The sequence below is a fragment of the Eleutherodactylus coqui genome, chromosome 12, assembly GCF_035609145.1.
Source record: "Eleutherodactylus coqui strain aEleCoq1 chromosome 12, aEleCoq1.hap1, whole genome shotgun sequence".
Lineage (NCBI taxonomy): Eukaryota > Metazoa > Chordata > Amphibia > Anura > Eleutherodactylidae > Eleutherodactylus > Eleutherodactylus coqui.
The window spans coordinates 36012076-36024424 of NC_089848.1; the positions used below are offsets into that span (position 1 = coordinate 36012076).

Below are 12349 nucleotides of genomic sequence, written 5' to 3' on the forward strand. Positions count from 1 at the left end.
TCTGCTCTATTCAGGCATCAGGAAAGGGGAATCCTTTCGGAAGAAAGGTTCGCCTCTAGATGGAACTAAACAGTACCGGATGGACCCCATTGACTATAATGAGGTCCGTTCGCTTTCCGACCAACTGAACGGCTTTTGGATGGAAGAAAAAGAGCAGCATGCAGCCCTTTGTTTTCTGGTATTCTTATATCGGGGTAGGGCTTGTTATCAGGGGGGAAGGGCTTATTTTCAGGGAAACGCAGTATATCATGTCTGATGTTAAAGTATAAGGCGGCTACCTCAATTGTACACAGAATATTATGGTCTTTAACACCCTGATCCGGTGGAATCTTTGTTATAGCTGGGCAGTCTTAGTACATATTCTTGGAGAACGAGGCCTAGATAGTGTGATATATTACTAATATTGGATATGATTCGATGGCCTATGGATTGGTTAGACATTTAAGGATAATAAAAATATGGTATGTTTGGATATTCAATGATGAGGAATTGTTTAATGACTTGATCATTGGAGGCCTGTTGAATTAGGCCCTCAGTTCCATGTTCTAATAATATAAAGGGGTCCTCGCTGATATAATTGCAAAGTTTGGCATCTTTCAAGATTTGTGCTGTTTCTGAATGGTAGGCTTTATAATCCAAGATAACCATTTCCCCTCCTTTATCGGCCGGTCTATCTTGTTTTTTGAAGAATTGTAATTGTTCCCTGTTCTTTCCCTGTCATATTCTCCTCCCTTTTTTTATTCTCACTCCTTCTCTGTGTCTCAACGATATTTTTTTTCTAAATCTGACAACTGCTATTGTGAGGGTAGACAGACTAATAGCACTAAGGGGTTTCTTATTGCTATTGACTGTTTCAGATATTTTTTCCCTTTTTTCTCCAATATTCTGAAATGCCCTGTAAGAGTTAATTTCCTCATACATCTGTTTACATGAACAGACACATCAAAACTGTTCATATTAGTGGGGCAGAATAATAGACCTTTGGTGAACTTTCTGAATAATTCGTTTAACTTCTAAAAGGAGGTTCAGGATTATTATTATTTTTTTAAACTGGGCCCTGTGCTTCTTGCGCGGCTGCTATCAATGGTAACAATTCCCCCCATCGGTATCTGCATTCTCGATAACAGTGATGCACTTGTATCACGGAGGGTACGCATACATATGTCCAGTGTTTCCTGGGTTTCCCTCAATCATACCTCTCCAGGATTACCTGCAGGTGACAGCAGGAACCCACTGACCACTTTTGAGACAGTTTGCCTTTCAGTGCCTAAAAATGTAGATATTTTGGTTGTACGCGGTATACTTCTATCTGGGACGCCCCTGGTTGACGGAATTAAACAAGCTGATCTTGAGTATTGGAAGACTAGCGGCGTTACACGTCTCTCTCAGATACTGTCAGGGGAAGCGATAAAGACATTCGATCAACTACAAAGTTATTGGGATTTACCGCACAGTAGGTACTTGCAGTTGGGAGGCAGATACTAGGCGGAGGGGAGCTCAAGGGAGATGAAGACGACACATTTTATATTGGCTGACGTTATAAGTACGGCATCCACTACAGCGGAGAGATATCGCAGTTATACAATTATATAAACCTACAGACTCAATCCTCGATTAAGAATCAGTGGAAGGCTGATCGTGGTCCCACAGACTCACATTGGGATGAAATCGTGCAGATTACCCCTAAGCAAATCACATAGACTGTCACAAATATATCTGATACATAGAATATATTGTACTCCAGTCTTTTTGCATGATATAGGGGTAAGGAATAGAACTTTGTGTGTTCGCTGTAAAACTCAAGCAGCGGGACTGATACATATGATGTGGCGTTGTCCAAAACTGATCCGATACTGGAGGGAGGTCCACTCTCTGATTAATACTGTATATACAATAGATCTGGAGTTTACTCCATTAGTATGTATCCTAGGATATAGAAGTGATCTACCAGTGAACGAGCAGGAACAACTAGCGGTAGTGAGACTCTTAAATATCGCATGAAAACTGATAGCGCAGCAGGGAATTCAAGGATAAAGTCAACCGACTCTTACCATGGGAAAAAGGCATATACTCTACATGTAAAGCAGGACACAAATACAGTAGGATATGGCCCAAATGGTGGGATGTACTTGGCTTGGCACAACTGAACTTGTACATAAGGTAAGCTGAGTGTACAAGGGAAACGATACATAGGGTACATCCCAGTCACAAGGGGCAGCAAAGTAGTGACTTATGAGATATCTATAAGGCATGTATCACAGCTATTCAACATTGAATAGCTGTGATTGGCTGACGACGTGTGCGTTAACCAATCACAGCATTAGCTTTCTGGAGGCGGGGATTTCAAGCCCCGCATCCAGAAAGCAATGCTCTGTCGGGGACGAGGAGGGAGCGACAGCCTACAGCAGCGCCGCAGAACGCCGGGGGAGGTAAGTACTGTTTTTTGGGAGTTTTTTTGCACTTTTTTTTTTGTATAGCTGGCGTATAAGACGACCCCCGACTGCAGAGCAGATTTTTCGGGGTTAAAAGGTCGTCTTATATGCCGGAATATATGCTATTTTGATCTTTTTGCATCTATGGGCTGCGCTGGTGATTCTTGATCAGTGGTAATTATACCCATGTTTTACCCCTATCTGTGTGTTACTTAGTAGGCGGATTCATGTTATACAACTCATTTTTTTCATTAGCGTTAGCTCCTTCCTCACAACCGCGAACATCTTTGGTGCAACCAACTGATCAATTCTGACAATATTCTTTGCATTGCGTACCTGTTCGGAGGTTTTATAAAAAGCTACAGAGGCATTCACTAGCTTTAACCGATCTTCCATTTTCAGCATCAGCTGCTGCCAGTGTGAAGCGACTTTTTCTGCACAATCCCGGATCATATCCATGTCGTAGTGATTGGCCTGAAGCATGGCCTCGGCTTTCTGCTGCACCTGCAGGGCACTCTGATGGGTTTTCTGAAATTAAAAAGATAGGATTATCATAAAAGAACATAAAATATAAGGATAAGACACTGTCAAAGACCACTAGGGAGTATAGCGGTACATGATCAACACTGCCAGTCACCAGACGTTTGCCATCCTGCAGGTGCTTGCATTGAAGATCATTGGTGTTACAGTGTTTCAATGGCATGTCATATCTTGTCTATTATAAGAAACAGGATAAGACTGAGGAGCTGTTCACATAACGTTTAACATACAGATGAAGTGTTTGTCAAACCAAAGTCTGGGAACTAGATCTCTGTATACAATGCCCCGAGCAATGTGCTAAGTACATAGTCATTCATGGTCACTGACTGTTGGGATACGCAAATAGCATAGGCGAGCTATGGGAAGGATGGAGCACATTGCAAAATTCAATCTAACTGGTGGATTATCTATATATACACCATTTAAAGCTCCTAAAGTATACACACGACAGAAGGCTGCAACGCACAAGAAAAAAATAGGGTACCATATACTCAGAGTATGTAGTGAAACATCATGCACACAACAAAGGCCTGTATATGGCTTTATATAGGTGCACAGGAGTCCCATACAGGAGTCCTGCGGTCTGTCACAAGTAACTATATTCCTCTCTAGAGACCACCTCCTTCATACGGCAGAGACTAGAATATACCACAGTCTTTCCTTTGTAACAGAAGTCATAACAATTATAGCTAGAAATGAATATCTGTGTCCTGTTCTAACAAAGGTGCGGCACATTATAAAGGGTTAAAGATTATAGTTAAAGGGGTTCTGTCATTAAATAACAAACATTCTATACTTGCCAGTGTACTTACCAGATCTTCTCCTCCCTGATCTTCTCCTGTCTCCTGCAGTCCGGGGGTCACTTCACCTCCAGCTGGCTGATTCTTCTGCTTCCTGTGACCTTACGTATATTCACAGGCAGTCTACGCTACGTCACTAGTTCACAGTCTGGCAGGGAGTGTCGAGCTATTGCAGAGACTGTGCATGCCCGCTGTCACTGTGACCAGCATTCCTTCCTAGCCAGTGAATGCTACATCACAGGGACGTGACCTTCACTGATCTGCCGGAAGAAGAATGTGAGGAATGCAGGCTTCATAACAAAGAGAACAGAATCCAGACGTCTGGAGGTGAGCTGACACGAGGGACTGGTTAAGATCAGTCAGGAGAAGATGCGGTAAAGAGTCTGTGGAGGAATAGGTGAGTATAGAAATTTTTTTTTTTTTAATTACAAAACCCCTTTAAGGTCAGTATTTCTCAACCCAACTCCTCAGATAACCCCCGATAGGTCGTGATTTGGAGATATCCTATAAAGAATACCTGTGGCAAATTTTGAGGCACTGACAATAATTACATCACCTGTGCAATACTGAGGAAATCCTGGAAACATGACCTGTTGAGGGGTACTTCAGGACTAGACTTGAAAACCAGCTAAGTGAACCTGAAATGGGACTTACTACTGTAGGAAGAGTCAGCATGGCTCCAACTGTATTGCTGCAAAACAAAACCTCTTCATACAATTTATCTAAAGCACATACACCAGAAGCGTGCGGCCGTCGGAGGATAGGAACGATACCTCTATGGCATGCTGAAACTGCTCATGTTCCCTTTGAAGCTGTTCGGCCTCCTGCAGCGAGCTGGCAGTGATCAGACCAGCATTTAGCATCGATTCCCCATTTCTGATCCAGCCGAGTACCTATAATATTTAAATATATAAGAGATTTCAATAATTTAGTAAACAAAATGTGTTACAACAAACATATAACTAAAAGATATTATGGGGCACATTTATACACTCTAACGCCAGCCTCTGCCATACAAAAGTAGCATATTTTCATGTTTGCGCAAAAATTTGTGACTTTTCTTCATCTGCATCATCCAAGCCACTTTTTGGAAAAGTGGGCGGGGCTTGTCAGGAGGGTGTGTGGCCTCCCCATACAATTCTGTCTAAGGCCATTAAGCTGAACACATGAAGAGATGTGCACCGTTTCATGCAGCCGGCGCTCACTGTGCCCAGGAGGATAGTACTAAGCCCAGCGCAGGGAATGCCGGTAAATGTCTCCCCATATGTTTAAAATGTGTAAAACTCCTCCAACAATGTGAAGAACTGACCTCTAGTTCTTGGAGGCATCTGCCTGCATCGGTTTCCCATCAGCTATTACAAGTGAACCTGTCGGGTGCTTTAGGCTGCCATCAGTGAGATTACTGGAAGGTACCGACAGGCAGGCTGATTCCAGCGAGCTGTCACTTACGGGGTAATGAAACATAGTTTTGGTACACTTACATTTTAAAACAGCAGCTCCTTGCAATAGATCGGTCCATCATATTCATGAGGTCCCGTCTGCCCGGCTCACCCGCTGTGATTGACATCTTTCACAGTAAGCAGTGTAACCGCCAATCACGTGGGTGGGATCAGAGGCAAGTGATGAATATGCTGCACTGATATTTCATTGGGGTCTCTGGGGGTCGGGCCGCTGTCCAGGCGTGTCGGTGCAGCAAAACTACACATTATTGTCCCATAAGTAAAACAAAAAGAGTTTGGTCCGGTGTCGCCAGTAGAGCAAAGTGTGATTGTTCCCAGCAAGAGAAACCAAGTCATCCTGTGGATATGAGACCTTTTAACAGCTGACAAAAATACCTGATGTTACAGCGAGCTTTCCAACCTACTCAGGGGTCTTCCTGGGATAAATTAGTCTAACTCTGACAGTGCGCCTCAGAAGCGATCTCGTATCACAGTAATCACCTCTGGGGGTGGCTGATGAACTCAGGGGTAAACTTGTCAGGCACCTTCAGTTTGACTTCCGATAGTGACACTGAATAGACCCCCCATCCTTATACTATTTCAGTCTCACTTAAATACAGCATCAATTTACCTAATTAAGGAAAATACATCCACTAGGAGTGCAGTATGATACCGAATGTTATCCCAGTGACTAACAACTATAATATCACTGGATTTTGTGTAGTTGATGCGCATCATTTACCCGTTACCTTTTGGGGTATTGTTTTCTGTACAGTGAGACGTAATAGGCCTTTTATTTTGGTGCCACTCCTATCATATGCCAAAGGAGTACAGCCCCAATTCACCTAGCTAAAGAAAATACACAGGGAGTCCAGCACAACACCCCATGTCATTCCTGGGACTGATACCATAAAGTCCATGGATTTGTTATAAATGATGCGATTGTTCTGCTAGCGCATCATCTATCTGTTTTGGGGTATTGCACTATCTTTTCCCTTTGATGTGATATAGGGGGCTGCATGCCCACCTTTTGTTTGTAGGTCATATGTTTCATAAATTACGTTTTAGCACAGAGATGAGAATCCACCCAGTGAAAAAGGGAATTTGATATTTTTGATTCTTCGGCTACAGTGAATAAGCAGGGATCTTCCTCCGGCTTAAATGGAGTAGATCTGAAGACGCATTTATATAAATACATATACACATGAGCGTAGGGAAGGGCATAGACACGGTTAGATTAATTTGCACTTAAAACGAATTCCAGAACATGGTATGATTAATGGCACTTAGATAATTACCAGAGAGGGGTGTGCAGAACAGTAAATAATTCTTTGGCCACTGACAAGGGATATGGAAGTTTTATGGTCTCAAAATTGATGTTAGGGGGTCACCAGGCTGTGAGTTACCTCAGCTCTGGTTCTCATATCCTCCACTAAGCCCCCTCTAAAATTCATTCTGTTTCTGATAGTATTAAAGATTGTTATCAACTTGAATTTCTAAATTATTCTGTAATATTGTGACTTGAAGTTGCCTTTAAGTATAATAACTCTCATATGTTGTTTCCGTGACTACAACAATACACCACCACAGGTAATTGTGTCTTTCTTTCTTTAATTCTGTGGCGGTGAGACCTCATCCTCTCTTTCAGTTTTTGTCCTGTTTGCCTAACATAAACCCCCCTAACAGGACATTTACTGCACCGGAGCAGATACACACCATCGGACGTGGAACATGTGAATGTCCCTGGGATCTTTTAGTCCTGCTGTGTGTTGGGGATCCGTACCTGTCCGTGGTCTGTACATGTCAGCACACCTTTCACATCCCTTGTCACTGGACTAATTAAGTATTTATTGTTCTGCGCATCCCTTTCTAGTATTTATCTAAGTGCTATTAATCGCATCATGTCTGTGCCCTCTTATCCTGTCCTGGAATTCATTTTAACAGCAAATTAATCTTACCATGCCTGTGGCCTCACATGTGACCATGTGTATATGTACTCATATCTGTTCCATTATGCCTGAGGAAGAACCCCGAGAGGTTGGAGGGCTCGTTATAGCATCATGTATTTGTGAGCCAGTACATGGTGTCATATCTACAAGATTACTTGGTTTCTCTTATCGTGAACAATCACACTTAGCCCAATAAGTGACATTTCTCTGGAATCTGCATGTAAGTTACTGCTTTATGCTGCCTGTGGGTGTAACGCATTGATAAGGCAATTGAGGGCATGTGCCTGGGGTGTCCAGAGGGACAGAGGGCATCACTTTGCAGCTAAAATCAAGTTTTTTTATGTTTGTGTAACTGGCAGCAGCAGTGAGATGTAAGATTCTGCATATCTGGTCTATAGGCCATTGTGAGAGGGACTCTGATCTGGGGTTTGTATTAGGGAGGAGTCCGGACTGAGAGTCTGTATTTGTCAGATCTGCTATCAGAATTTGTTTAGGGGGTCTGGTCAAATATAATGGGTTGGGGGCATATTGTTTATAAATGGGCAGAGTATAAGGTATGGCAATTCATGCACCACCTATTCAGAATGTCCATTATGACCCTTTTCAAAAGTATGATTTGGGGTCCATTCATTATGTTGTGGCCCCCCATCCCAGGGTTCCATTTAAATTGCTGTAAATGGTAATCAGGAAGGAATGTAGAATGTAATGAGTTATTTTGGAGGGCAGAATAGTGAAACCAACTGCGGTATTCCGTCATCCAAGAATAAACAGAAAGGAATATAAAGCATGAAAAACGGAGACACTTTTGGTGCCTGTTGGACTAATTAAAGTGTATTCCTTCTATCATCGTGCCAGCTGAATGCTGTTTTAGGGATTTCAAATGCAAGCCTGGAACAGAAAGGCTACAGTGAAGCGCAGTGTGATCTGAGCCTTAAATGGGGCGTACCTAGGGCAGTCCCACCTGTGAATACAGCCCCACCTGCAATCATGGTGCCTGGGTGATTATGGGTTATCCTACCAGTATGCTAATAACCCCAAGTATATTTACACTGCTCGTCCCGCCACCTATATAATGCTGTGAGCAGTTGTGCCCCCTCTATGTATGCAGATTCTACATACCCCGTCTAAGTCACATACCTCTAGCTCCATTGTAAACTCCACTATGGATGAAATGTCTGTAATGTATTCAACTTTTACATTCAATTGCAACGTTAATTCTCCTGTAGAGATGAGCGAGCGTACTCGTAAAAGCACTACTCGCTCGAGTAATTTGCTTTATCCGAGTATCGCTGTGCTCGAGTCTGAAGATTCGGGTGCCGCTGCGGCTGACAGGTGAGTCGCAGCGGGGAGCGGGGGGGAGCGGGCGGCAGAGAGGGAGAGAAAGATCTTACCTCCGTTCCTCCCCGCTCTCCCCTGCAGCTCCCCGCTCCGTGCCGGCACCCGAATCTTCAGGGACGAGCACAGCGATACTCGAATAAAGCAAATTACTCGAGCGAGTAGTGCTTTTCCGAGTACGCTCGCTCATCTCTCTTCTCCTGTGCTACAGATCTCTCACACTGTACCTGTTTGACTTCAGCCTGTAGGTGGCGCAGCTGCACACACTGCTCTAGGTGTTTCCTGTGCTGCTCAGCTGACAGATCCAAATCCTGTTGCTTTTCATGTAGAAATTCGAGTAAATCCTGCACTCGTGTCGCCATATCCACGTCCCTGTCACAGAGCAGATCAACTCCTGCACAAAAATGAACACGCATGAAAATTTCACATAACGGGAGAAAGGCCACAAATTACGTAGAACGTAGAAAACCTCTATCTGGAATAATCCCGAGATCACCGACCCTTCTGTAGTAATCTGTGACTATAATATAATCTTTCATCGAGTTCGCAATCACCACATCCTCAGGCAGAGAGTTCCACAGTCCCACTGCTCTTACAGTAAGTTACTGTCACAGTCCTGGGTATAATAGATGGTGGGAGAGATCTCTGTACTGACCCTGACATATCTATACATAGTTATTAGAGCGCCCCCTGGTTACAATCCTGAGTATAAATAGATGGTGGGAGAGATCTCTGTACTGACCCCTGATATATTATACATAGTTATTAGAGCGCCCCCTTGCTACAGTCCTGGGTATAATAGATGATGGGAGATCTTTGTACTGACCTCTGATATATCTATACATAGTTAATAGAGCGCCCCCTTGTTACAGTCCTGTGTATAACAGATGACTAGTGGTCTGGCCAGGACATAACAGTCATCAAGTGTTGTCAGGCAGTGATGGGACAGTCATCAGGTGTTGTCAGCCAGTGATAGGACAGTCATCGGGCGTTGTCAGCCAGTGATAGGACAGTCATCAGGCGTTGTCAGGCAGTGATAGGACAGTCATCAGGCGTTGTCAGGCAGTGATAGGACAGTTATCAGGCGTTGTCAGGCAGTGATGGGACAGTCATCAGGTGTTGTCAGCATTGATAGGACAGTCATCAGGCGTTGTCAGGCAGTGATAGGACAGTCATCAGGCGTTGTCAGGCAGTGATAGGACAGTCATCGGGCGTTGTCAGGCAGTGATAGGACAGTCATCAGGCGTTGTCAGCCAGTGATGGGACAGTCATCAGGCGTTGTCAGTCAATGAAGGACAGTCATCAGGTGTAGTCAGTCAATCATGGGACAGTCATCAGGTGTTGTCAGGCAGTGATGGGACAGTCATCAGGTGTTGTCAGGCAGTGATGGGACAGTCATCAGGTGTTGTCAGGCAGTGATGGGACAGTCATCAGGTGTTGTCAGGCAGTGATGGGACAGTCATCAGGTGTTGTCAGCCAGTGATGGGACAGTCATCAGGTGTTGTCAGCCAGTGATGGGACAGTCATCAGGTGTTGTCAGCCACTGATAGGATAGTCATCAGGCGTGGTCAGGCAGTGATGGGACAGTCATCAGGTGTTGTCAGGCAGTAATAGGACGGTCATCGTGTGTTGTCAGGCAGTGATAGGACGGTTATCGCGTGTTGTCAGGCAGTGATAGCACCCTCATCAGGTGTTGTCAGCCAGTGATGGGACAGTCATCAGGCGTTGTTAGCCAGTGATGGGACAGTTATCAGGCGTTGTTAGCCAGTGATGGGACAGTCATCAGGTGTTGTCAGCCAGTGATGGGACAGTTATCAGGTGTTGTCAGCCAGTGATGGGACAGTCATCAGACGTGGTCGGGCAGTGATGGGACAGTCATCAGGCGTTGTCAGGCAGTAATAGGACAGTCATCAGGTGTTGTCAGGTAGTGAGGGGACAGTCATCAGGTGTTGTCAGCCAGTGATGGGACAGTTATCAGGTGTTGTCAGCCAGTGATGGGACAGTTATCAGGTGTTGTCAGCCAGTGATAGGACAGTTATCAGGTGTTGTCAGCCAGTGATGGGACAGTCATCAGGCGTGGTCAGGCAGTGATGGGACAGTCATCAGGCGTTGTCAGGCAGTAATAGGACGGTCATCAGGTGTTGTCAGGCAGTGAGGGGACAGTCATCAGGTGTTGTCAGGCAGTGAGGGGACAGTCATCAGGTGTTGTCAGCCAGTGGTGGGACAGTCATCAGGTGTTGTCAGGCGCTGATTACCATTAGGTCTACTTTACCTCTTAAAGATAAAAATAAGGACGTTCTTGTCAGCAGAACGCCGAAATCTGATCCAACTACATGTGTTGCATCCAGAGTGCATCTCCAGTCACTATTTAGCAAAACTAGACATTCCTAATTGATATGGTTACGATACCCTTATTCCCTCTCCGATGCTGTCATCTCCCCGGGTGTCAGAGATAATCCAATTACAGCTGTTCAATGAATAGCTGTGATTTATTCCTCGAGCGCTGGCTCTGATTGGCTGAGTTGCGCACTCAGGTACCAATCACAGTCAGAGCTTCATGGAGGCGGAGATTTTCAAAGTACCGACCAGGAAGCTCTGCAGTAGAACTTCAAGCAACTGCTGGGAAGCTTCAGAGGAGATGCGCAGCGAGATGACAGCACCGGAGTACGGTGTAGGGCTTATATTTCAAGCCCCCCCCCTCCCCAAAAAAATCCTCGCTTTCGCACACAACACCGATGCTATTTTGCTGCGATTTTCTATTGGTGATATTATCTCACCCATGTGGAAGCGGCCTAAAAGTCAAGCCCCTGTTAATATAAGATGTGGAGGCACAAATCTGAGAAAAGGCTACAAAAAAATGTCAGCTGCACTAAAAGTTCCCAAGAGCCCAGTGGCCTCTATAATTCTTAAATGGAAGACGTTTGAAACAACCAGGCTCTTCCTAGAGAAACCCACCAAACTAATCGGAGAAGAAGGGCCTTGGTAAGACAGGTGACCAAGAACCCAATGGTCACTCTAACTGAGCTCCAAAGATTTTGTGTGCAGATGAAAGGAACTGCCAGAAGGTCAACCATCACTGCAGCCTCCATCAATCTGGGCGTTATTGTGGGTGGGCCAGAAAAAATCCTCTCCTCAGTAAAATACACATGAAAACCGTCTTGATTCTGTCAAAAAGCGTCTAAAGGACTCTTGGATATGAGAAACAAGATTCTCTGGTCTGATGAAACCAAGATTGAACTTTCTGGCCTCAATTCTAAGTATTCTGTCTGGAGAAAACCAGGCGCCGCTTATCACCTGAAGCATGGTGATGGCAGCATCATGCTGGGGGGTGTTTGTCAGCGGCTGCGACAGGGAGACCGGTCTGGATTGATGGAAAGCTGAATGGAGTAAACTACAGAGATATGCTTAATAAAAACCTGATCCAGAGTGCAAAGGACGTCAAACTGGTCAAAAGGGTCACCTTCCAACAAGACAACGACCCTAAACACACAGCCAAAACAACATGGGAATGGCTTAGGGACAACTCCTTAATTGGCCCAGCCAAAGCCCTGACTTGAACCCAATATAACAACTTTAGAGAGACCTGAAAATGGACGTCCACTGACGGTTCTCATCCAACCCTACAGAGCTTGAGAGGATCTGCAGAGAAGGATGGCTGGAGGCTGTTATTGCTGCCTTCTTCAACTAAGTACTGAGTACAGAGTGTCAATACTTAGAGTGAAAACACAATGTAGAAATCTTTTTTTTTTAATGGAAAATTAACACTTTGTATCGACATAAGTATTCACATCCTGTCCGACTTATGGTTTTTTTTTCGCAGAATTATGGGGAAACACTAGAACTTTTTTTCATAA

The 12349-nt window shown here is 44.5% G+C and overlaps 1 protein-coding gene across 3 annotated transcripts in view; it reads right to left on the bottom strand.

The window, feature by feature from the left end:
- The window catches only part of TRIO (trio Rho guanine nucleotide exchange factor), a 259897-nt gene that overhangs the window by 118856 nt on the left and 128692 nt on the right, over window positions 1–12349 (bottom strand). For all 3 annotated transcript variants that reach the window (XM_066585716.1, XM_066585718.1, XM_066585717.1), the window contains exons 15-17: window positions 8723–8889; window positions 4546–4665; window positions 2769–2960 (exon numbers count right to left, since the gene is read on the bottom strand). In XM_066585716.1, the coding sequence (XP_066441813.1) occupies window positions 2769–2960; window positions 4546–4665; window positions 8723–8889 (479 nt within the window). The remainder of the gene's footprint in view (window positions 1–2768; window positions 2961–4545; window positions 4666–8722; window positions 8890–12349) is intronic.